Consider the following 22,747-nt stretch of genomic DNA (forward strand, 5'->3'; position numbering starts at 1 on the left):
TGATAGAGGCGAACCCATTTCTAAAGAACAACACATCAGTAATGAAACTGTGATGCTTACAATGGCTTAAGGCGAGACAATGTCATGGTTGTGTGGCCTAAAACCCCTGTTATGTAATTCCTAGTCTGTGTTTACTTGTGTGAATGTAAATTTGTGTTCAAGTAGCCCCATTTTCTCCTTTCTTATTTCTCACTGCTTTGCTCTCAGCAGCTCCAGCTCATAATTCAATTAACTGCCGCATACATAACCTATCTGCAATGATTCTGCATTCTTTCTTACTTAATTATTCTGTGCTTTGTTCAATGAGTGTGAATAGCCCTGAAAACAGGCCCAAAGCGTAAGTCTCTAATGCAAGAATGCAGATCAAATGTTCAATCTTATCAAATGGAAGAAAGAAAGAACAATGAGCGAACTGTAAGATTGATGTCTGTTTGTGCAGTTGTACACTTGTTGGGTATCTTGAATTTTTTTTTAATTCACTGTGAAGTGGATAGCCTGTGTCAGACTTAAAAACATGACGTTTTAGATTCCATTCTGATGCAATGACTTTGTTTTATTGTGTTACAGAGCACACAGCGGTAGAAGTGAGCATAGCATTAAATTAATAAGTCTTCCATTAATATGGTTTTCAGTTTGTGACATGCACAAGAACACTTTCATTTGAGTTTCGTCACAATTCAAAGTAGCGAGTAACGGTAAATGAACCGATCAGCCAAAAATAGAAACCATAGTAAAGTGATCATTTAAAGGAATGTCTTTAAGTCTGAATTTATAAGAGGTATGCATTTGAATGCTCTGAATATTTTCATTGTAAACTATTTTTTACTGCCTGCTATGTTGAAGCTATAAATATTATGCTGATGTACATTTTTATATGGAAACATGGAAATATGGATTTTTTCATTAAAGCCTTTGTCTATGAAACTTCATGGCATTATGACTGGGAACCTAATGTTTACCCCACGATCGAGCATCTTTCTCTCTGGCACAAAATTAGCATCTTTCTTCTCTGGTGACACAGAATGATGAATGAGAATCCTAGTATTCACCATTATCAAACTCATTTCGTTAGTGTCATCCATAATGTAACAGTTTCTGTCTTTATGGATTCTATTAATTATTAAGATATGTCCTCTCATGTCCATTTGCATGCATGTCACCTACAGTATTTTGCACAAGGCGGTCTTTGAGACCCATTTCTCAATGCAGAAAGTTTTCTGTTAGCATTCTCGTTCATCTCATTAGCTCAGCTGTAAGGACATGACGTAAAATTGATTTAAAAACTTTTTTGAGCCTAATTACTTTAACTTTACCTACTCTATATACTAACTGACTGGATTTCTTGAGCACCAAATCAGTATTATAATGATTTCTGAAGGATCATGTGACACTGAAGACTGGAGTAATGATGCTGAAAATTCAGCTTTGCCATCACATACATAAAGTTAAAATGACATTTTAAATTATATTACAAAAGAATGGTAGTGATATTTCACATTATTACTGTTTATGTATGGCCAACTTTTTATGTATTTGTGATTAAACAAATGTAGCATTGGTGAGCATAAAAGGCTTCTACAAAAAAAATCTTTCTGACCACAAACATTTGAATAGTAGTGTATATAAATACTTAAATACAACTGTCAGGCACTGGTAATGATATAATGAAATATTTGAAATGTATGTTGCTTGCAAATATATTTCATCATAAAACATGGCCACTTTTGAAGGGCTGTCAATAAATAAAGATTTTTGGGCACTGATTGTGAAGTTACAGCCTCAGCCAACTTTAAACCCTTGATTTTACACTATACCAAAAACTTTCATCATACGTCCCTTTGTCAATACTTTTATCAGCTGTACGTGATCACATTAAACTTCATCTTTAATTGTTGTATTCACAATGTCTGTTGATTTTCTACATTTTGGCCAATTGCATTGCATTTTCTGATAAGGATAAGATTACCAGTACTCAGTACCAGTAGAAAACAGAATTATTCTGGTGTCGCATCAGAGCTGCCTTGCCTGCGCTCCCCTGTATGATGTGGGTTTGATTGAGAGGGTAAGTCCAGAGATAAAGTATAACACATGCTAAGAGACATGAAAGTGCAGAGAGACAGATTGATCTTCTCTCTCCATCCCTGAGGGACACGTCCACATGTCTCCAAACCTTTCTGCTATGTTCATACAAGCCTCGCCTAAGGGAGGTGTAGCCTATTTAGAAGAAGAAAAAAAAAAAAATATATATATATATATATATATATATATATAAAGATGGTCCATTTAACACATTCTGTTCGCTATAAGTAACGTTGCACCTACATGTCTACCAACTCTCATTAGAGTGTTAGTAGAGTATCAGTAGACTGGTGGGGTTAGGGTTAGAGTAAGTTGACATACTTGTAAAGTTAGGCTACTTGGTCAGAATATTTGTTAGCATATATTAAGCAGACAGTCTACTGAAAGTTAGTTATAGTTGCAAAGTTATAGTAAACATAATGTTCAAAAACGACCATCTAAAGTGTTACCCCCCCCCCATCCCATAACTACAAGCTATATAGGCCTATTTTCAAAATAAGATAGCCTATACTTTGATCTATTAACTTTGAAAACTTTGATTCGAAATAAAAAAAAAAAATCGGCAAAAAATAAAATAATATAGATATTTCCATTTGTTTGTCAAGTGTCTTTGTCAAAGAAAAAAATAGTGCCACATTACCTCAGATAAGAAGAAATCTATGTCCACTTTGGAAGAACCTCCGAAACGATTCATTTGAGTGAGTCATTTAGCCTACATTGAAACCGCTCAGATCGATTCAATTCAAACCCGTTTATATACTGTCTATGATTCAAACTCACACTAATGATTCAGGTTGAAAAGAACTGATTCAAATGAGTCATACTAGGCCCAGAGCCGACTAGGCCTATAGCTACAGCCGAACACGTTATATTCACAAGTGCAAATTTTCAAAGAAAACTCCTTCTTTTTTCATTTTTAAGAAAGATTTTGATATATATTTAAATTCTTTGAGGTAGCCTACTCTAAAAACTCTGCTGCATGTATGTAAGACTCTGCAATGGTGTCAATCATTTAAGCTAGTTTAATATTTTTTGTTTATGTAATGTAACCCTTTGTATTGTGTCTAGGCTATTGTTCATTGTTTTATTATCGTCTTGTTTTGTATTTGTTATTGCAAAAAAAAAAAACACGTTACACACATTGTCAAAATATGGCGTTTCACAATGCTAATAGTTTTGTTACATTATTGACATTATTTATAAAACTGTGACGCTACTACTAAGAAATGTTGTATAGTTTCAATACCTTTTTCGAATCCATTATTGCGTATAAAAGCTGTTATGCAAAAAGTTGAATATATTATTTATGAACATACCGTTATTCTAAGAGTGAATGACTGCAACCGTGAAAGGAGTTTTAATGCTAATTGTGATTCCCATCAGGTCGTGAGAACGGTCCATTTGATTGTAGCAGGGAGGAGGGAATGTGCTCGCGCGTGGGTACGCACGCAGGCTGTGATCTCATCAGCTCAGCATGTCTGTTGTGTTGAGCTGAATCTCCCGGTTCTCAGCCCATTCTCTGCCCGCTCAAACTAAAAATCACGGCGTGTGTGGAGTTTATCTCACGCACATCATAAACATCATAAAAATGGGCCTAACTGGCAGGCAATAAAATGAAAGCCTCCATTGCTTTTGCCCTGCAGGTGGGCATTCCTAAAAGGTAGTGACATCACATGAAAACTATGAATATCTGAGGCCTGGTTTCACTAGAATCAGTATGTAGAACACAGTCTTTTTCACTGTTTGTATGTAACATCAACAACTTTATTCAGTGTTTTTTTTATTTATCGTTATTGTAGATGGCATTTTGACATAAATTGTTTTTACATGGAGACAGAGAATACACAAATTAATTCATACAGTAAATTCAGCCAATAATTATTACTTTGTAAACTGTTTAAATGCATACCTGTCAAACCCTCCCGTTTTTCCCGGGATTCTTCCGTATTTTACCTTGATTATCCCGCTATCATCTAATTTAAATATTTATTAAATATTTTCCCGTATTTCTCCCATATTTTTAATCTTTCTAAAAAATAAAAATAAAATTCCACTTGGCGCAAACCAGTCAAGCGGAAATCCCGCCCTGCTGCTAATTGCATTGGTTAAGGTTAAAATGACGGGTAGGTTTAGGGATCAGTGCTTGGAGTAGGCAATCAGTACTGTGATTCACATGACCAGTAAAATCTTTAGAATCGGCTGCAGGGCGGGATTTCTGCTGAAGTAGTTGTTGGGGTGGCCCTGAAAATTTCCCTTATTTTCAATCCCAATGTTGACAGGTATGTTAAATGTAATGTAATGGCAGTTATTAACTTTAGAAAATTTTAATTCTGTCAACATTCACTCACCTCATATCGTTCCAAACCTAACCGGAAGTTTCACCCACGTTCTATTTTACAGTAGCGCCCCCCGGAAACAGGTGGATATGACTTTCTGTCTTGACGTTTAGAAAGGCATGAGTAAATACTGACATCATTAAAAGAAAATTGTGGGTGAACTATCCCTTTAAGTTATATTTAAAATTATCGTGTCAACACACAATGACAACATCTGATGAGCACGATATGCAGATTTCTAACTAATTTAATTTGGTGACATGCAATAATCAATAGATGACATCCATTGCAGGTTTACAGTAAAATCAACGTAGTAACAGAGAAACACTCCCTTGGAAATTAAATATTAAAACCCTGTTTACCACATTGCTAATGATCTTTAGAGTAAAAAATAGTATTAGAGTTTAAAATAATATGGAAGAGAACAAAATAAAGCTAAATAATTCATCAGCATGTATTCTGCACTTCTATTTTCTCCATTACTTTATAATGAATCTCTTATGTTATCTGAGATTATTTCAGTTTACATGGAATATTTTGTCCTAAGAAAGTTAGGTAATTTCTTACAGTATATTTGCTTCTTTTATGTAATCAAGGTGCAGTCTTCAACTTATGTAACAAAGACATCTGCGACAAAAATGCTAATATCCTCAGAGTCCTGGATCAATTTTATCAGCTGACTAATGCAAGAGCATTTTGAAGCTGAATGCATCAGAACAATGATAACGAAGCCCTAAAATAGTATAGAAGATATATATATATATGCACATATTGTGTTCCACTTTTGTTAAATGTGTTTGTCTTTGGTAAGTATCCCTTAATCTGCCAGCTTTATTTGCCTCTCAGATCACATTTAGATTTAGAACACTTTAGTCGCCCCATTATACATCAGTTCACATGGCAAGGCATTTTCTGGTTGCATCTAAGTGCTTTCTGGGACCATTAGAGAAAACCATTTTCTTAGGTTTGATAAGTAAAGCAAAGTGTTATTTATAGTAGAATGGTATATTCCTCAGTTTAATAGGGATTTCAATAATTCCAGTCTCTTCAAAAGATTTTTTTTTTTTTTAGGTTTCATCAATCCTATTCACTGACAAGCCTGTCAGATCTGATGAAGAATGTTAGCGTACTCCTTCTGCCAAAACAAAACATGACTGGTTTACCTTTGGTTTCATTACTTTTCACTTCAGGTTCAATGTGCTAATCGTTCATACCACATTCTGTACAGTACATTACATCATTCATCAAGCTGATGATGAAGCATATGAAAAGGCATTCATTTCAAGTCTAAATTTTGTTATAAAAACAAATTTAAACAGACCATGAGAGGTGTGCTTTTAAAGCTATCTTTGGGGAAAAAAGGGGCTTTTAGCGTTTTGTCTGGTGAGAGACAAGGTTGTTATTCTGGCTCCTGCGTGCCGTAAACTGCATTATGACAAGGACAACAGAAGGCAGGCAGTGAGGCATCCAGTGCATTCTCCACTTCCTGCAACCGGGCCATTGATTTGAAGGGGACGTCACCTCTCTGTCACAACGGCATGAAAGCATCAGATAAAAGACGTGGGCATTAAATTAAACTGCTGAAAAACGGGATGAACTGCTGAGGGAAGTCCAGCGCCATGAGGATCAGCTACCAACAGGCTGCAAGGATTTTAAGTACCTTTGGATGCGTTGTCAGAGGCTCAGGAGATCAAAACGGGGGAATCTCTGGTCATTCATTCGAAACCTAACCCTGAACCCAAGGAGATCCTAACTTTATTCTAGCTTTGTTGATGAGATCCAGCACACCACAACAACATTCATTCACGCTAAAGCTGAAGACCTTTGTAAGCATGTCTGAGCTTATATAGTGCAATAAAGAGTCTTTCATTCAAAACATTTCTGTCTTCATAGGCTACTCACACAATTGGGGTTCAAAGCATTAGTTTTTTTGCGGAAAACAAAAAAGAGCTATTTATTTAGTGTTTTTAGCAATTTTAAATCAAAGTCCACTTTCATTATACCATCATTCTGCTAATTGTTTTTGTCTTTATTTTTTTCTGCTAATTTTTTTTTTTTTTTTTTTTTTAATACTACAGCGATCATGTTTCTATTGTACAGTATAACCAAACATCCAGTTACAACAATCTAACTGGTTGCCATTCAGGTAAAACTGTGACCTCCATCAAAATAAGTGTAAACTATTTATTATATTCAATAATATTTAGCTTTAATTGTGCAAGCATTATGTTTTGAGTATTAACAAGCTTCTTTCGGATTAAAAAAAGCACTAGCATTGTACGGTGTGTTTTCATAGGTCATCTGAGAGCAATTTTGTTTTTAAATACTGTAAGCTAGTAGTCTCATGTATTTAAAAAAGAAATGTCTAACATTTTATAAACCCAGCTTGCTTTAGCATTATTTGTTAATTATCATCCAACTTCCACAAAACATAATATGTAATATTTTTGGAAAACTTGTATAATCAACTTATCTTTACCAACTGTGCACTTTCTTCTTTAGCCTTTAACAGTTTAGGGGCTGTCTGAAGGCTGATAACATGCAAAAGGCTACCATATTAAATACATAAAGTTAAAATGACATTGGATTTCAATTGAGTAAAAAATAAATAAATAAATAAATAATAATAATCATTCTCAAGACCATAGACTTTGGGAGACACCTTTCCATGTAAAAGACAGCTTCAATGTCATGTCTAATATATAATCATTGCACATGGCCCAAAACTATCATGCTAAGTATATTATAATATAAAAAAAAAGAAATTCAATAGCCTCAATTAGTGCATCAGTGTCTAGTCAATTTGATTAAAAAAAAAAAAAAAACCTGTAAAGATGCACTCATGTTGTGTGTGTGTATACATTGTTGTTTATCTGTGACTGTGACCATGCTGCTGTATAGATGTGTGTGAGTGACCAGTTTCAATTATATGTTTACTTGCTGTACAAACACTAAATGAGAAACTATAGACTGAAACCAGACTACTATTTGTTAAAAAGTGATGTCACATTAGACTTTAAGCAGGTTGTTTTAAACGTGTTGGTACTGTGAATGCTGGAATATAAAACAAATAACCAAAAAAATATATATGTATAAAAATACATCATGTATACCACTTAATTCTTTTATACACAGAAAGATCAAATTAAAATGAGTTGTGTTTGCAGGGGGTTTGTAAAGCTGATGGCAGTAGTATACAAGAGTGAAGTTACAGTAGGTGGGTGTGAATTGTTGATGTCTAAATTGTACAATAACAAATTGCCCAGTGTCCTATCACAGGTCCATTGTGGGTTCCTGTCATTTTGCTCATATCTCAGTCGGAACTTCTTTGGCTGGTCTCTTTTTCAGGGAGGCAGAGATGGAGTAGAACCTGGGAAAAACAAGACAGCTGCATTCAATAGTCTTCAGTCAATCAGTTGTTTTTTGTTGCATTCAGCCTAATTAAGTCATGCCTGGGTTTTGAGTCAACAATCTTTCCAATAAACGTCTAAAAAACAAAAAGAGAAAAAAATTCAGACAAAACTCTGTCGAAGAATGATAACGCACATGTAAATGTGTCACATTCTTGCTGCACACTAACAACTCTATAAGGAAAAATTTTGTTGCATTCAGAAAACAGACAATTTTCATGAATTGTAAAACCACATTTGTTGAACTACTACTAAACTATAATAAAAGATAAGCAATACGTAGCTTGAAACATTTTTTTCATAAGAATACAAGGCAACTTTTGAACAGATTTTTGAGTATGCAAACCAGCTAAACCTTGACCCCTTGAACAGAGCAAAACGCATGTGTATCGATTGTTTTTAACTGTCTTAAAAATAGTGTTTTAACACAACGCTAATGGAACGAGAGACAGCAAGATCCGGCATTGCAGCAAAAACATCCACCCACAGTGGGACATGCATTAGCATACTGCATTTGATCCATAATATGATGATATAGCGCAGAGGATATTAATTACACATATATTAATGTGTGTGTGTGTGTGTGTGTGTGTGTGAGAGAGAGAGAGAGAGAGAGAGAGAGAGAGAGAGAGAGTGAGTGTGTGTGTGTGTGTGTGTGTGTGTGTGTGTGTGTGTGTGTGTGTGTGTGTGCGCGCGCGTGTGTGTGTGTGTGTGTGAGAGAGAGAGAGAGAGAGAGAGAGAGAGAGAGAGAGAGAGAGAGAGAGAAGAGAGAGAGATCAGAAGCCAGTTAATCCCTTATTCCTCTAGAATTTGAAGGGTGCACATACCTTGAAGTCTTGTAACGTTGTTTCCTTTTACTCCAAGCTTGGAAGCAGTTCTTCTTACAGTCAATGACTTGATATATGATTGGATTGTACATAGCAGAGGACTTGGCCAGCAAAGTTGGCACAACAGAGACTGGGATAGGCACTGAATCAGGATCTCCAAAAGCAGACACTACTGATACCACAGCATAAGGGATCCAAGCTATTAAAAACCCTGCGCAGATCAACATCGCCACCTGGAGAATGCAAACAGAACCACATGAAATATGACATGGCATTTTCACATAGCATTTCTGATTAATAAAACACACAAACCTTAGTCAACTTCATCTCCAGGTTGTGCTTGTTCTTATTCTGTGTGTCGAAATGAGAGACTTCTTTGGCTGAGGCTTTCACCTTGAAGATGATCATGACATAGGAGAAGACGATGATGCCAGTGGGGAGGATGAGGCAGAAGAAGAGCATGCACATAACAAAGCTCTGGCCAGACACAGAGGCCTGGGCCAGCCACCAGTCCAGTGTGCAGGACGTCCCAAATGGCTCAGGTGCGTAGTTTCCCCAGCCCACCACTGGCATGGTGGCCCAGAAGGCAGCGTAGAACCACGTGAAAACCAAACAGAGAAAGGCATGATGCCGTTTGAACCATGTACCTGATGGCCAAGTAAATTCATGTTAGTCAGACAGACAGACAGACAGACAGACAGACAGACAGACAGACAGACAGATAGATAGATAGATAGATAGATAGATAGATAGATAGATAGATAGATAGATAGATAGATAGATAGATAGATAAACATAACTATAGATAGATAAACAACTAGAGATGGGGAATTAACACATTTAGATGGCAGACAGACAGACTGATAGATAGATAGATAGATAGATAGATAGATAGATAGATAGATAGATAGATAGATAGATAGATAGATAGATAGATAGATAGATAGATAGATAGATAGATAGATAGATAGATAGATAGACTTAATTACCATATCTTAAATGACAGATTTTCAAGTATCGGTCTAAGCTGACAATCGTCATGGTAATGAGACTTCCGCATCCGAAGAAAAAGCCGGCCCAGCCGTAGAAGCGGCATCCCTGCCACCCGAACAGCCAGCGGTGCGCAAAACTCGACACTATGAAGAATGGCTTTCCAGTGACTGACCAAAAACATAAAAACAACCTTATGTCAGACAAGACTTGAGACAAAAGAACATGTGCTCTCAGATGGCAGTCCCGGGAACGTTCTCAGAACTTTGGCTAACATTCTGCCAAGGTTCTCTGAAATTTAAGAACAAACGTTCTTCCAGTAACAATAATAGAATGGTTGATCAAAGTTATCTTGTTTTAAATAACTTTATCAAAACATTAGCGCAAAAAATTATATTTGGACATCATTCATGGAACATTTTCTGAAACATATTAGTTGGACATTTGTCTAATGTTTTTTCAATGTTACTACTTAATACTTTTTCAGATGGTTCAGAGAACATTCAAAAGTCCCATTCCAATAGTAAATGAAATGAAAAAATGAACAAAGAGTTTCGATATTTTTCCTATTTAAAACCTGACTCTTTTGTAGTTACATCGTGTACTAAGACCGACGGAAAATGAAAAGTTGCGATTTTCTAGGCTGATATGGCTAGGAACTATACTCTCATTCCTGCGTAATAATCAAGAAACTTTGCTGCAGTACCATGGGTGAAGCAGGCGTAATGATTTGACGCAGCACCTGATAATAGTCCCCAGCTCAGTAGCCTATTATCAGGCGGCATGCGCTGCGTCATATCATTACGCCTGCTTCACCCATGGTACTGCAGCAAAGTTTCTTGATTATTATGCAGGAATGAGAGTATAGTTCCTAGCCATATCAGCCTAGAAAATCGCAACTTTTCATTTTCCATCGGTCTTAGTACACGATGTAACTACAGAAGAGTCAAGTTTTAAATAGGAAAAATATAAAAACTCTTTGTTCATTTTTTTGAGAGAGATGCTAATGGTCTTGTCCGGTTCAATTCATTATGCTAAGCTACGCTAAAAGTGGGACCCCCAGACCCGGAGATCGGCTGAATGGATTCGAAAACGGTAAAACTCAACTGTTTAACTCTGGGGGAGTTGTAAAATGAGCCTATTTCCAAAAAAAGTGGAGTATCCCTTTAAATGCATTATAATATCCACAGATTCCTTGTTACATCTGAAATTGTTTGTTGGTTGTGGATTAATGCATTATACAGTCTAAAATTGTATTATAATGTAATATAACAGTTATTAATGAGACCAAACAATGCATTATAAGGCATAATTAATGCATTAAAAATACTTTTATGCATTATCTTTAAAGGCTTTAAGTGTTACAGAATTTCTCTCTTCTGCTGAACACAAAAGAAGATGTTTTGAAGAATATGGGTAACCAAACAGTTGACGGTAGCCATGTCTCACGGCAGACCTATATGTGTTCTTCATATGAACAAACGCCAGAAAGCACACTGGCCCCGAGTCTGCGTAAATATGACGCACTAAAGCAGTCTGCCATGTGCATGACTCCCAAGAAAACAAAAGCTTCATTGTGCTCAAATGCAGCGACGCCATCCTGGCTAATAGGCGACATGACGAGAATGGCATTTTGGACGGAGCTAAATCAATTTGAACTCCTGATGGAACACTGAAAACAAAATATAATTTATATCCAAAATGCTATGCTAAAATTTTGACTGACAAGGGTGATTCTCAAGCATTTAAAATGATAAATCATATTTGATCAATTCTCTCGTCCCTGTTCGTTGTTAAATTACTTTCTCCTATGCCGAATAATATGCAGAGACAACTATAAGTAAACCATTTGTAGACTCAAACAAACTGAGTAATAATTTAACATTTGTTTGAGTGTCCCAAAACCGCATCACTGCCATGATTTTGGGGCAGGACCCTCCACTAAGCAATATCAGGCAGAGATAAACAGTTATTTTTGTCTTTTGTTTTTGTCTCTAGCTCAAAAATTACACACTCCACCTTTAATTAACTGGAATGAACTTCGTGAGCTACACAGGCAGTCATTTGTTCTGTAAATCTTAGAAAGTGAGCTCTTTGTATAAGTACAAATATAAATACTGGCCTGTAAACAGCAGTTCATTCTTTAAAGGGATAGCTCACCCTAAAATAAAACATTTGTTGACAGCACCCATTGACTTCCATAGTAGGAAAAATAAATACTATGGAAGTCAATGCCGTCAGCTGTCTGGTTACCAACATTCTTTAAAATATCTTATTTTGTGTTTAGCAGAAGAAAGAAACTACTGCAGGTTTGGAACAACATGAGGGTGGGTAAATTATGATACGATTTTCATTTTGGGGGTGAACTATCCCTTTAAGATTCAAATTATTATCAGGGGCCTCAACCATCACTGCTGCTCTGAAGCAGCCACACTAAACATCCACTAGGTGGGGCTAGAGTACAAATATGGATATAAATTCGTTGAAGGAGAGGAAATCTTTGTTGGAAATCTCAGGGGCGTCCATGGACATTTTTTATTGGGTCATGAAATACCGCTATGTTCAGGTAAAATATATATATAGTGTAACAAAAGATGCAAACCCCAATTGAGACGGAAGACTCTAAAGTAAGAGAAAAAAATCATGACAAAGGAAGATGAAGGAAAAGAGAGTCTTTCTAGGTCATCATGGCAGGAATTTGATCTTTTGTTCTCTTTTGTAACCTCAGGGCCTTAAAATCCTCTGTATGATTTCTACAAGTGCATTTCAACAACAGCACATAAATAAGCCAGAAAGACAGTGTCATAAGAGGCAGTGCTGAATAAACTGCCACATTGTCGACGCCAAATATAATGCTATACACTGAACGCTGTATATTTTAAACACACAACCAAAAGAAATCTTGTATACAACAGAGATCCTTTCAGATAGGCTATATAATACATAATCTGACAGATGAAGATAACATCAGCAGCATGATATCAAGTCATTTAAACTTACCTGATATGCCAAAGTCGAATATAGCTAGATTCAGCGTCATGAATTCTGGCGGCTTTAACTTGCTCTTGCGTTTGGCGGTCTGGTATATGACATAACCATTTCCAGTGGCTGACAAGATACCTGTAAAAACATAAGACAAACAGTAATACTGTGAGTTTGACCAGATGCTGTTTTTAAAAGTGCCTTAAGAAAGTCTTGGACCTTAATGAAGGCTTCCTTATACTTTCCATTATATTGAGTCCTTTGCCACCCAGGTGTTGGGGTTGTGTATTTGTTGAAATACAAAGACAGCACATTAAGACTCCTGTTATAACATTTCTGTTATTTGTAGAGAACTAATAAGAGTCAAAGCTTACTAGATAGCCCATTTCTCAGTGAAAGGATGAAAAAAGGTCACCATAATGAAAGAGCAGTGTGACAATTAGTCTTTCCTGGTTACAGCCACATACATTCAAATGACACAATGATTTCACTCGTGTTATTCGTTTTTCCTTTCTTTATGACCTAGATTATTTGCTGCAAAAATGTTCCTTCTGTATTTATTAAGCCAGAAAAGGCTTTGAAAGTGTCATAACATTTTATAAATATAAAAAATAAAAAATAAAAATGACTCATAAATCTTACAGTATGTTCGATTCATAAAGTCCATGAAGACATTTTGAACATCAGCTTTCCAAAGTGGAGATCATCATGTGCTCCACATCATTTCAAATCCTGGCCTGTTGCGTCAGCTGACTGATGCACCATTTCAGAGAAGACACTTTATTTCATGTGACTATTCAATGAACTCTTTCACTCTCCTCATATGATCATGAATCAACGGATCACGCACATTAATATTACTAACAGACACATTGTTTCTCCAGTTTTAGTTCTTAAAGAGACAGTCCATCCATAAATGAAACCACTGTTGTTGTTGTTACCAAATGTGAACTAAAAACTGAACTGAAATACTGTAACTGATATTTGTTGATTGTATGTGTTTGAGACTAAATGTTTATGAAACACCTTCAGACTGTTCCCTTAACATGAGTGGAGGAGAACAGACTTGAAAATTGCAGTGAGGAAGAACTATTGATTCAGTCTTTTGATTGAAACACACATCTTTCAGGTCAAATGAGACACAATGTCCCCATGAAAGAGGAAACATCCTTTTGAGCATCTCCTTGATAACATAGTTACTGATGGAATAAATAATGTTGTGCTGAAGCAAAAATGTATTTTCTAATTATATTTTTCAAAAGCGTATTACATAAAGACACATCAACTTGGCAAAACATCTGAATTGTTTCTAAAAAATGCAATACTATGCAGAACGGACATAGCTAGCATTCTCTTGGAGAGGTCATGTCGGTATTATAAACAATTAAATAATGGACAAAATGTTACAAATGTTCATCCTGGTTTGGAGAGATATTTAATATAAGTCCAAAAGAATATGCAGCCATGTACATTTTACATTACAGTTTCATTAATTATTTTGAATTTCATATTTTTTTTATTACACTGTTTATATTTTCATGAAAAGCGTTTAAAAAACTAAAACTATTTTTTTCTGCTGCGATGGTGGTCATAATGTTCAAAATATTTTTCTGGTCAGGTAACCAATACTTGTACATGTGCCTGAAACTGAAAAATGTACAGTGGAGCCACAGTATCCCCAACATGTCATATATTAGTTCTATTAAAATGCACAGATGACACCGCTCAACACAAACTCTTCTATATGACGGAGGATGTCATCTCAATGACAACATGAGTGGATAGAACATGTCTTCCTCAGTGACAACAGCATGGCAATATGGTATCTGTCAGGATTTGCACATTAAGGGGAAAGCAGGTTTTTACGCAAGTCACTTTTTGGTTCTTGCTTAGAACCAAAGGAATTAAATACAAGAAGGCAAATGCTACATTTATAACCAGGGCTGTTGCTAGAGAAGCTACAGCTTTCGGGGGTCCCCCCTGAGATTTCAACCACAATAGCAACCTGCACCGGTTCCCATATACCCTTGCTACGGCCCTGTTCATAACACGTATTAGGAGTCCAACTCCAATTATTTGTCTATCCAATTGGAATCTGACTGTCCACATTATGTATGGCAACTGTTCAGATCCGATTTGTGTGTCCCATGCCACTTTATCGTTTCCCAGAATATCTGCATTGGTTTTTATGGCAAAGATGTTGCATTGGTAGGTATGCGCCAAAAAACAACAACAACAACAACCTCAACATGTAAGGCAGGGGTGCCCAATCCTGCTCCTGCCGATCGACTGTCCTGCACAGTTCATCTCCAACCCTAATCAAACACATCTGCCTTTAATTTTCAAGTGATCCTGAAGACCTTAATTGGTGGCTTCAGGTGTGTTTGATTAGGGTTGGAGATGAACTGTGCAGGACAGTCGCTAATACAGATGTTGTCTACTTGCCGTGTTAGACTACTGCGTCTTCTGAGGCGGCGGCAGAAACATAGGAGGCTGGTATTCTGGGGCAGTCATGGCATAATGGTTAGAAAGTCAAACTGGTAACCTGGAAATGACTGAGGTGCCATTGAGCAAGGCACCTAACCCCCAATCGCTCCCCGGGTGCCACAGCAAAGATGGCTGCCCACTGCTCCAGCCGTGTGTTCACGGTTTGCAGTGTGTGTGTTCACTACTCACTGCTCCTAATGTGTGTACACTAACTTGGATGGGTTAAATGCAGAGGACTGATTCCGAGTATGGGTTACAATACTTGGCCTTCACATGTCACTTATATTACATGCTTTAGTCTCCACCGGTTTTAAAGCATATCTCTGTTATGTCTGTCTACTCGTCCGGCACTTTGCAACAACGCAACCTTGTTTCTGCAACGACTTTCAGCATGTTTCCTATAACAACGTCTGATGCATTTTAAGTGGCATGAGAAAGCCACAAACCACGGGAAATCCAAACAGAGCAGTCAGACTGAAACGGATTTCCAGAAATCCCATTTAAATAGGATTTCAAACCACATATGAATGTAGCTCGAAACGGATTTGTAAAGATCGCATTTCACGTGATTTTTGCCGTTCACACTTGCTAAATCTGATTGGATTATCACTCTGATTATTCTTAACATCAGAGTACATTAACACACCACAAACAAAACAAACAAAAGAGAGGCGTTCATTCTTCAGATACACTTGACTTGCTGGACAATAAGGGCAATAATGAATATTTGATAGTTAAAAGGTGCAAAAACATACAAGATTCTCATTAAAATACGCAATAATGAGAATTTTATTGTATTTATATTTTAGTCTAGGTTTCTCTGTGAATGGTCAAGTGAAATCCAACAATTCATAGAGAAAACAAAGCAGAATTTTTTTTCTGGTGCACACATATTTACAAAAACAGTCTCCTTCAATCAATATTCAATTATGTTAGTCTTTGTGCATCATTCATAATCAACAATCAGGGTTTGGACCTATTGCTTTAAAGATAATTAAATCAGTGTGTCTAGTCTAGGCCTACTCCCAAGACTGTTCATTGGCCTTACCAACCTACACAAAGTTAAAATTGGTTCTTATGCAAGGCTGTTAGATGTTCAGGCAAAATTAAGACAATAAATCTGATAGCAAAACCTCATTCTCAGACATCACTGAGAGTCAGTAAGGTACATTTATGTCATTGTTGGTAACTAAAATATCATCAAAATGTCATTATATCTTGTTTTTTTGAAGACATTTTGCTAGACGAACATTTTAAATTCTTCAAATCAACAAGAAATACGCTGCGGTTCAAAAGTTTGTGATCGTTAAGATTTATAATGTTTTTAAAAGTCTCTTAAGCTCACCAAGGCTGCATTTACTTGATTAAAAATACAAAAAACAGTAATATTGTTAAATATTATGACAATTTAAAATAACTGTTTTCTATTTGAATATTTTAAAATATAATTTATTCCTGTGATGCAAAGCTGTATTTTCAGCATCATTACTTTAGTCTTCAGTGTCACGTGATCCTTCAAAAATCATTCTAATATGCTAATTTGATACTCAAAAAACATTCATTATTATTATCAATGTTGAAAACAGAAAACAGAATCTTTTGTAACATTATAAATGTCTTTACTGTAACTTTTGATCAATGTAACGCATTCTTGCTGAATAAAAGTATTGAAATAAAACCTTTGAACGACAATGTATAACGTTCCAAAAGCTTTCTATTTCAGAAAAATGCTGTTGTCTGTTGTTCTATTCATCAAAGAATCCTGAAACAAATTGTGCATAACTGTTTTCAACATTGATAATAATAATAATAAACGTTTCTTGACCAGCAAATCAGCATTTTAAGAATGATTTCTGAAGGATCATGTGACACTGAAGACTGGAGTAATGATGCTGAAAATTCAGCTTTGCAATACAGGAATAAATGACATTTTAAAATATATTAAAATAGAAAACAGTTACTTTAAATTGTAATAATATTTCACAATATTACTGTTTTTTTATCAAATAATTACAGCCTTGGTGAGCATAAGAGACTTATTTTAAAAACCTTAAAAATCGTACCGATCCCAAACTTTTGAACGGCAGTGTAAGTACAATAACGGCCTCTAAAAATTCCAGACATTCTGCTATAACTTAATTTAAATATTTGAATTCAAATTTATCACTGGTCTTGTCAATGACAATTCACATGATGCTTGCAAAGAACTCTTCCACATGATCGTCCACATTGTACACTTACCAATGATAAGGATGTAGAACGCCGCCACTATGTCTGCCTCCTTGGACAGCTTGGAGGCGAAGGGATCCCCTCGAAGAAGGTAATGTGGGACGTAGCCCGAGGGGATGGAGGTGTCATTCTCCATTAGGGCCTTACTGAGGAGTGTGATTACTTTCCTGCAGAATGAAAATAAAGAAATTAAAGGCTTAAACAGAAAAGTCTTTGAACTCAGTTTAAGACAAGCTGAAGGGCAGTCACATCCAACAGCTTTATGATTCAAAAACCTCCTGCCAACGTTCTGACGCTTCAGACTAAGCTCTACAAACTCTGTCATCTCTTATCGGCTACTGGATGTCAAGACACTCCCTTCATATCTGTAATCAATACATGCTGATTCCCTGCGCGCTGCCATGCAAAATGTTCTTGTGGTTGTGGAAGGAAAATAATGAAAGACAACAGAGCAGGAAGATTTAAAATAATCACATAAATGATTCTTCAAAAGCCTGATGCCTTTGAGATAGAGGTGTATTAATGGCATAGATCTAAGAAATGAGTCAGACCTGCTAGCATGTCATTTTCAGCAGGTCCTCACTTGAACGATTTTCAAGGGTTAACGACAGGTTGTCTAATGATGTGCAATTTAGTGCCACATCAGACACGTCTCACTACCATAGATATGTTCTACATACATTTACAGAGATATTACAATGCTGTAACTGATGCGTGTGTTAATGATTATCATTAACGATCACTTTCCTTTTTAGGTCATTTAACTGGACATAGTTCTGGAATAAATGGTGATTTTGTGTTAGTGATATTTGCACCTCCATCTGTCCTACTTACACTATACACGTGCCGATATACGGTAATACAATATATCACGATAATGCACGGTACTGTTATCGTGGACACTTTAAAATACAGTGAATAGTTATTTATTACGAATTATTCCGATTTTTAGAATGCATTTGAAGAATATTATTCCATCAAGCGTTAAAATGCTCAACACCGCTGTATGCTACGTCAAAGAGGCACATGCACTCTGATGCAAACAAACCCAACACTCAATGTTAAGTCTATTAGGACTACAAAAATTGAATTTGATTCTTTATTATTCTTCAGTAACACTTTACAATAAGACTCCATTAGTTAATTCATTAGTTAACATAAACTGACAATGACAAATACTTTCAAAGCATTTATTAATCTTGGTTTCTGCATTTAATAATACATTATTAAAATCAAAACCTGAGCTAACATTAACTAACAATGCTCAATTGTTATTTTTACTAATGTTATCATGTTCATTGTTAATGTTAGTTAATGCATTATTAGCTGACGTTAACTAATGAGATCTTATTGTAAAGGGTTATCTATTGTTCTTTATAATTCTTTATAAACACTTTCATCTGTTTGAAACATCTGTTACACTTTTTGTGTATTATTATTGTATTTAAATATTCAGTTTTTTTTTTGTTATAAGTTATTGAACCTGTTATAGTATGACGACACTTTTTTTTGCAACTTCTTTCAATATTGTGATAATGTATACCATGAAAACAATTTGACAGTCAACATGCCTATACAAAGTTGTCGCATCTAACATTCAAGTTTTTGTTTACATAATATACATATATGTGTGCGTGTATATATAGCCTATAGCCTACAGTATGTCAGGGTTCTGTCACTTCTGACTAGTGTATTTCTTGGTTCTGTTTTGTAATGTATTTGTGTGGGCGCGCGGCTTCGAGCGTGTCTTGTCTTGTCTTATGCCTTGTTACATGTGCGGGGAGTGGTGTTTCTGGACCCCGGCACAATCGTCTTGTCGTGTGTGCGTGCGGTTTCGAGTTCGCTCGGGCCATACGCTCTCCTGTCTGCATCTGTTGTGTTCTGTGTAGCACGCGGGTCATGTTTTCATCGGCCGCGTGCTTTCATGTCATGTGTAGTCTTGTACTGTGCAGCACACAGCTTGTGTTTTCCACTAGCTGTGTGCTTTCATGTTGTCATGTTTTGTGTGAACACGTGGCTTGGCTTGTCATGTGTTTCCTTTGTGCCATGTGCTCTCCTGTCGATTGTCTAACACCTGATTATTGATTAATTTGCCCCACCTGTCCTCCCTCGTCTCCCTATTTATTCTCCCCGTGTTTGCGGTCCTGTGCTGGTTCGTTGTCATACGCATGTCGTATGTTTACCCTTGTGTGTTCTTCGTCAAGTCCAAGTCCAAGTCTGTTTTGAAGGCTTTGGAAAGTATTAATTGCCACTCTGCCAAGTAATATCATTATTTTGATGTGTCTTCACCATTGACCCTGAGTCTACCCTGAGTTGTCCCCTTCAGGGTAGTTTTGTTTGTATTTTGTTTTATTTTTTGCTTAATAAAAGCCTTTATTTCTTCTGCGTTTGGGTCCTCATCTCATTTCCTCAACCCCAAACCGTGACACCTTATGTTCACATACATTCACTACTAAAGTCCCCATAGACTGCTTAAGGGTTGTCCTTGAGATGTTGACTTTTTTAGAATTTTATTTAACATTGTTAAAATCGTAATTTGGGAATAAATCAAAGACAAATGTCAATACATTTACATTTTCTTCAGAAGGGGGGTTTGAAGAAGTAGGCTACATCTGGGAACACAATTGCTTTGGTAGAGAAGACCTTTCCCACCAGGTATTTTAGGAGAAAAGCAGAACCAATTACTAGTACAAGACACACACTTCACAATAACTGCTTCCCAGTGCAGTAAAGGTACATTTGATTTTATAGCCATATTTTGTAAGTCTGGTACTTGCTTCCAATATATAGATTGTTTTTCCAGAATGGTGAAGACAAATCAAAATAAGGATATTGCTTGGCAGAGTGGCAAATAATACCTTCAAAACAAACCTTTATACAGCTGAAGACACTGAATCAGTCATCTAAAACTGAGAATGAGCTCAAAAGGACACAGTAAAGAATTGAGTTTCCTAACAACACACTGTTAGTCACTTTAACGCTTCTAGTGGATTTATGGATAACAAACATGGCTTAACTTAATGAGCATTCACTGTACTCTCTGGTGACACACAGCTTTTGAATTCATCTCCCGCGAGATCAGAGATGATGCTGCATCCTGCCACTTCATACTCGAGTTGTGAAAATGTGTGAGGTTACTAAACCATCAGTCTCCTCCCCCTGATAGGTTATCTAAATATGCAATTTCTAAAAATAGACTTAAGTTCTAAGAGTTGATCAGGACGCATGCAACAATCATTTCAATACTCTAGTCAGTTTTTGAAATCCATTCATTAAAAAAAAGAAAGAAAGAAAGAAAGAAAGAAAAAGAGTCAAATGTGAAATGCCCTAACAAGAGAAGTGTGACTTGCTATAAGAAGAATAACCATTCCTTTGTTGCAGTAATCAGAGTGGGTTGCAATAGCTGTGCACATCTGTCTGATGCAATGGCTAGTCCGGCAGCACGTCAAACGCTTTTATCAAAGTTGAAATAGAGAATATTTCAAGAACATTGAGACATTGTTAACAGATGTTGTTGATTTGATGTCGATGTCTTGCCCCTAAATATATTTCAAACTAATTGTAATGCAACGTAGCCTATTGTATTGAGCATCTCAAAACAGAATGTCTGGGGATCCATCTGTTACCAAACCAAAGCTGTCAGTCATCCAATCAGGTTTGTATAATTCTCCTTTATTAATAAACATGCACTATTTACTAATTACTATTACTAATACAACGAAGAACCCAATATTAAACATGACATTGTACAGGAGACTGTATAGCTAATTTGAAAAATAAAAACAAAATAAAAAAATAATTTTAATAATGGTATTATTTTAACAACAATGCTAAGGATTCATTTGCAACTTTTACAATTGTTTAGGGATTTTGTTTCACAACATTATTCAGTCCTCACCTACACACGATTGTAAGCTAATAAATAAACTACAACAGACGCAACATGTGCAGGCAACGTATTAACAAACCCACGGAAAGCGCTCATAATGATGTTTACTGAAAAACAAATGCTTACCTTGCTGTGATTCTTCAACCATCCCGAGGGATTTGAGCACTTTTCTCCCGTCTTGAAATGATCTTAAAATTGAGTTGGCAACTTCTCCATAATCCACGTTTGTAAACCACAGACTGCAACCGGTGTTGTTTCCATCTGTTATTAAACGCTTTAGTTGAGGTGCTGTCGTCTCTCTCTCTCTCTCTCTCTCTCTCTCTCTCTCTCTCTCTCTCTCTCTCTCTCTCTCTCTCTCTCTCTCTCTCTCTCTCTCTCTCAGGTTATTCAGATGGAGAGTGCTGGTCAAAGTAACTGACTGGCCATAACGCACTGACTGTTCTATTCGGTAAAGCTCCGCCCCTTTATCTGTCAATCAAGCAATCATGTGGTAATAACACACGTAGATAAATCATGCTATGGATTGGACACCAATATACCATAATTTATAGTGTCCATAATCATAATAGTAATGTCATTAATGTAATCATTACATTTCCAATAAATTCATATAGGCCTAATTAATTACAATAATAACAATGTGTAAGCAATAATTGGAGAACCATAAATTAATACTCATCTAATACAACAGAATAATAAAGCCTACCAATTCTCCTAACATTTTCACTTTTCTCAAAATACATGAATAATTCTGACGGTCAGGGGATCTCTGGATAATCCGTAATTCGTTTGTAATTATAAAACGAAAATACCGTTTTTCTGTTTTTTGTTTCAAAACGAAAAACCAAATAACCGTTTTTGGTGTCAGAATCAAAAAAAACGAAAAACCAATTAAAAACGGCCAGTTTTTCGTTTTTGGCGATCATTTTATCGTTATTCCTTTTTGAACAAAGAATGAAGAGAGTCTTTGAACTTCAGTCAATTCGTTTTTCGTTTATAAACCAAAAACGGAAGTCACCCCTTTATTCGTTTTTTCGTTTTTACAAAAAAACGAAAAAACGAGATTTCGGCTTGATTTTTCGTTTTTTAGTTCACAGGCAAAAAACGAATAAATAGGCTTGTTCGACTTGAACCGGCGCTGCACAGACCGATCGGTGAATGACATCAAAGTACCGCGAGAGCGAATAGAAAGTAGACGGATCCTTATGCTTTTGAATTTCTCTCGCGGTACTTTGATGTCATAAACCGATCGGTCTGTGCAGCGCCGGTTCAAGTCGAACAAGCCTAATGACTTCAAAATTCCTTTTCGGCCTGACACGCCCCCTTCCGCCGATTGGTCAAGCAAGTCTGATCATGTGACGTCATCAGTTGTCGCTCAGGTCTGTTCAACAAAATAATAGTCCTCTACTATGGCTACAGATTCTTAAACTGTACAGGGCAGGTCCTGTTGGGCTTTCATCTGTGCAACTTTACACAGAACAGAAATATTTACATCAGAAATATTAATTATTAGTCTGC

General features: G+C 36.3%; 1 protein-coding gene across 1 annotated transcript; it reads right to left on the bottom strand.

Annotated features, from left to right (window-relative positions):
* Positions 1-7,526: 7,526 nt before the first annotated feature.
* opn5 (opsin 5) lies at positions 7,527-21,710 on the bottom strand. The gene is made up of 7 exons (XM_084433289.1): positions 21,356-21,710; positions 17,353-17,507; positions 12,643-12,762; positions 9,642-9,812; positions 8,965-9,299; positions 8,653-8,885; positions 7,527-7,785 (listed from the first exon to the last, which is right to left on the bottom strand). Exons 2-7 carry the CDS (start codon positions 17,474-17,476, stop codon positions 7,722-7,724), a joined length of 1,047 nt encoding a protein of 348 aa, XP_084289415.1. The 5' UTR covers positions 17,477-17,507; positions 21,356-21,710; the 3' UTR covers positions 7,527-7,721.
* Positions 21,711-22,747: the final 1,037 nt, after the last annotated feature.

Source organism: Rutilus rutilus (assembly GCF_951802725.1).
Source record: "Rutilus rutilus genome assembly, chromosome: 15".
In the NCBI taxonomy this organism is placed as follows: Eukaryota; Metazoa; Chordata; class Actinopteri; order Cypriniformes; family Leuciscidae; genus Rutilus; species Rutilus rutilus.